The following is a 4,862-nucleotide window of genomic DNA, read 5'->3' as shown; positions in this document are numbered from 1 at the left end:
TTTACTATTTATTCTCAGGCACCATGGTGAAGACACAATGGTACATTTAAAATTATTAAAATGTTCTGTTTCCAGTCATGCAGCTAAACAGCCACAGTCATTGCCAGCACCCAAGGGTGGGAATAATCAGATTAAACAAAACAGAACTGTGATTATGTTTCTAACATCTTGATATAAAGTGTATGTGTGCTGCGGTGTTGCGGCTCAATGCGTCTCTTCTGTCTCTCAGCAAGTTGTTGTGTCTGCAGTCTTGTTAAGTCTTTAAATGATTTGTTTCTGTGACCATGGTGAGTCATAATGTGGTCCAAAGGCAGCGGTTTCAAATTGTCTTTTCGCATTTTTGACCCACCAGATAAACAGAGCCATTATCCAAGACTCCATTCGGTCTTTAATCATGTCCAAAGATGACAGGCCTTTCTCAGCCATCCATTATAGGGTCTTGACACCCCTGACCTGTGGGTTGGGAAACCCTGTTTGTGTGACTGCTCTCTTTGATCACGTCATGTCCACAGTGACCTCCGGCCATGGGCAGCATGTGTTTGTGTCCAGTCTGCTGCAGATGGACCAGTGATGGCAGCGGGGGTGTTGTGTTGGTATGCAGACTAACATCTAGACGGGGAGTTTTCAGAGTTTCTCCCAGACGCATTCTTGTTGTCAGAGGCCAGGCTATAGCTTCTCCGATGGATAGCATTTCCATGGACACACGATTGTCCCTTATGTCTGGATATCCGTTATGAGTCATTGGAGCCATATCCAAAACATCCTTTCAGCACAGCAGACCGCTATACACAAGGCTTCAGACAGCACTGCAACAATCATCCGCACTCATGCAACGGATCGGCAGGCATAAACAACAAACCGCAGAGTACACAAACACAGCCTGTCACACCTAGTACACAATTACTTACCCCACACCCTGTCCCTTACTACTGCTCAAAGAGGAAGCCAGACAAACCTACAGTATTGTGTACCTTCAGCTAACCTGCCTGTTGTCTGTTTTCTCCATGGCAGGGTGGGAAGAAGCACAGTGGCCCCTGTGGAGGAAGAGACTGCAGCGGCGGCTGCAAGTGTTTCCCAGAGAAAGGTGGCAGGGTAAGTCCCATACTCTAACGACTGGTCCTAAAGTGCTTTCTCCATACCTGTCTCCCATCTGTCTCGTCCAACTTCTCTTTTGTTCTCAATCTGGAGGACCAAATAAGGCTGTGATCACATGGGACGCGGTTTTTTTATGCACGTGTTTGTTTGTTTTTAAGTTAGTTTAAATGTTTTGGTCGCTGAAGGTGCACACGTCTCCCTCCAAACTATGCAATTCACGTTTTGAAGGCGCATTTTATGGTGCTCTAAGCTGAACATCCCTCAACTTTAGCTACACTTGTCAGTGTCAAAGTCATAGAAAAGAAAATTAGGATGAAAGTAAGCCGTCGCTTACAGTTTCCCAGTTTCTGAATGGAATCGCTATCTTTCTCCTGTCCATTATTATTTTCAACAGCGTTATCTCCTTTGTTACTTCAGGTTAGCTAGCTAACACCAATTTGAAAGTTGCATAAAAATCTCTCTTAAATCTCTGGTACCAGTGAAGCACAAAGCTGCTTGAGCAGGAGAAAAGTGTGTCCCATGTGATCACGGCCTAAATCCTTCTACTGGCTATCCAGGAGAAATCAAAGCATCACAACAACGCAAGGGAAACTCGTTCGATAATGTGAATGAGTGAACCTAACTTGGAGATTTAGCCATATGCTGGACAAACGTATTAGCTCAAAGAGAAAGATGCCTCTCCTCCCACAGGCTTCACATGCTTATCGCACATTCTTATGGCCTAAGTGGTGAAATTCACACCATTAACCTTAAAGCCAATGGCCCACCAATCAAACATTCTCCAAAAAAACCACGGACAAACATAGATGTTTGATTGGTGTGCATGGCTGTCTGTCCATGTTTGGAGATGTTTGGAGATGTTTGGTCAGATTCAACATGTTCAATCGTTGATTGTCCGTGTTTGCCAATGGCACACCAATCACACATTCTCCAACAACTGCCAACATTCTTGTTGGCAGTTGTTGGAGAATGTTTGATTAGTGTGCCATAGATACAGTCGGTCTGTGTGGGAACGCCCACAAAATAGCGAGACTAGACAGTGGGGTAAAACCCCCCCATATATCTCAATGGGCTGACTCACCAAAGGACGGTGCTGCGGCTCTACACTACAGGATTGGGGATTCAAAAGCACGTACATGGACGTCTGTTCGGATGTTACGTTCACTGCGGGGGTTGAATCCCTGATCCTGTCTGCCTGGGCTGGGCTAGCAGCTAAATGCTAACTCTGCTGCATTGGAAGAATGGGAGGATTTACCCCACACTGATCCATTGAACACGCGTCTATGACGAGACACTGACTGAATCAATAAGAGTGGAGTGTGAGAGCTCTATTAAGGAGGGGGGGGGGCAGAAAGGAGAGGCCTGATACTTTGAAATCTGCCATTGTGATACAGACTAAACATCATCTTCATCATAATCAAATAAGAGGGGTGAGAGACATACGGGCTACGTGATTCTAAAACCAGCCAATCAGAAGCCAAGGGCATCAAATTAAATGGTGTCATGATTCAGTTTCTATCTAAATCTCAAACTACAGTATCAAAGGACTGTATCAGTTTTGTGTTTGTCTGAGGGAAGGCTGACCTTTTCTCTAATTACAAAGACGAGATTTTCCAAAGCGTAAACTGTCCAAATTCCTTTGTGTCTCATCTTCAAACTCAGCTCAGCCTGTGTGATGTGCTAAACCCAAGGCCTGATATGGAGTGCAGACAGTGCCTCGTGTGGGGGGGTGTTCCCAAAACATACAGAGGTCAAGGAAGGAATGCTCTAGCATTTGTATTCTGGCTGACGTGTATTGAGAATTTACCGGTTCAACTTTACAGTAAGGCCGACCTTTGACCTACGCGCTCGCCGGCGTGGATACAGGAAACCCCACAAGGAGGAGTAAAGGGAGAGAGAGAGAGGAAGTGCATTCCACATTCCGCTTCTGAAGGATGCACAAGCATCATGAGAGGGTCTCTCTCTCTCTCCCTCTCCCTCTCTCTCTCTGTCTCTCGGCCGGATGACAGGGGAAAGATCTCGATTGTTCATTGAAGATGTGATAACGACGGTGCCAAGGGGGTGAGGGGCTTTTCATTATGCCCAGTGAAACCTTGGCATAGTTTGAGCTTGTTCTCTGAAAAACAAAATAGCATAACAACAGAATGAACAACATCCTCCGGTCACCCCTCCCTCTCCTCCATCTATCCTTGGCACTGAAGATGTGCTGTAAAACCCTTTCCCCCCCAGCACAATGACTTGGCTCTTTCCCAATTCTTAAAAGATAAGCATCTACTTCCTGAGAAGAATGATAAATTCTCGCTTGTTTTTGTCTGTCAGTTGTTGTGGTGCCTCGTTGTCTTATTGCGTACATATTTGAGCCGTACATTTCCCAAGGCTTAAGAGTCTTGCACGTCAGTTGAGCCAACTCCTCGGCTCTCCTCCACTTTATTACACGCATAATCCAACTGATGGGCTTGTTTGCAAACACAATGGAGACCAAGATGGATTCCCACAGATGTCGTTCATCTCATCCCGTCTCTGTTGCCTCGCCTCCCTCTCCTCTCCATCCACATCGATCCCTGAGGAGGAGAGCCGCGGCGATGAGCGCTGTGCTGAATGAGTTGGATTGATCTCACGCAGCTGTCTGGATTGGCTGAGACCGGACACAGCTGTGGTGATTGGGCAATGGTTGTTTATGTGTAAATGGCAGCCATCATGTCAACGTCGTGGCATTCGGTTATTAGGGTAGTTAACAACATCATCACATCTGTGTCGAAGCTCCGTCTGGAGTATTTTTACATGGACATTTCCTAATTTCCGCCGACGTTCTCAACTAGAATGACCTACAATGAGTGCAGCAGTACAATCAGCTTCGATTCCTACATCACCGACGTTACGAGGAAAGGTATGAGCCACACTGTCCAGACACTATCGCTGTGACGGAGGAATCATGTGAGAGAGAGAGCTGAAAAGAAATCATGAGAAACCTCAAATATAGGAGGAAGATGTGGCAAAGTGATTATGACACAGTGAGTTTTCAGCCCATGACGAAACAGAGAGGAGGATTCAGTTCTCTAGAATCCAGATAATTCGAGTCTAGAAAACCCATAGCCTACATGATTTTCTGAAAGAGCCTGATAAAGAACATGCAGACAGAGTGAGAATGGTGAGTGTGAAGAGAACATGCAGACAGAGTGAGCTGGTGAGTGTGGAGATACAGTGTCAACATGCAGACAGAGTGCGATGGTGAGTGTGAAGGAGATACAGTGTCAACATGCAGACAGAGTGAGATGGTGAGTGTGAAGGAGATACAGTGTCAAAAAGAAATGCAATGAGAGAGAGGAGAGAGAGAGAGTGAGAGAATGGAGAGGATTGTTTAGGAGGGAGTCAAGATGTTAATTTCATGGGGTTTTTGTTTGGGAGATTTGGCAAGCGCCCTCTCCAGCCTTACCACCCACTCCCCTGGCAGCGTGTGCATTGAAGGCGTCCAGAAAAATATCAGGCTTCCCACAGCACACTTCCAAAGTGCTCATTGTTCTTTTGTATCTTTAGTGCATTTTGCTTCTGAGATTTGCTGCAGTAAAACCGAAAACAAGCACACGAAAATGGAGTAACGAGGAAATAAATTAGGCACATAAGGCATCTGAGGTAGTTCACGAGGCCGTGCTAATAGCTGAGGAACGCTAAATGTTCGAAGAAACGTATGAAGAGAGTAAACCCTTCCCAAGTAGAGATGGGAAACCCAGGCCCAGCGAGCTACAGTAGGCGGTACAGTGAAAGCAGAA

The 4,862-nt window shown here is 45.9% G+C and overlaps 1 protein-coding gene across 1 annotated transcript in view; it reads left to right on the top strand.

The window, feature by feature from the left end:
* Positions 1-524: 524 nt before the first annotated feature.
* Positions 525-4,862, top strand: part of col4a2 (collagen, type IV, alpha 2) — a gene marked incomplete at its 5' end in the record, with an annotated part of 44,939 nt that continues 40,601 nt past the window's right edge. Inside the window, 2 exons of the mRNA XM_083638223.1 lie at positions 525-593; positions 1,012-1,092. Of these exons, the coding sequence (XP_083494349.1) occupies positions 525-593; positions 1,012-1,092 (150 nt within the window). The remainder of the gene's footprint in view (positions 594-1,011; positions 1,093-4,862) is intronic.

This window comes from Poromitra crassiceps (assembly GCF_964638095.1).
Source record: "Poromitra crassiceps genome assembly, chromosome: 6".
NCBI lineage: Eukaryota > Metazoa > Chordata > Actinopteri > Beryciformes > Melamphaidae > Poromitra > Poromitra crassiceps.
Note: the sequence above shows the minus strand (reverse complement) of the source record. Positions and strands in the feature narration are given on the sequence as shown.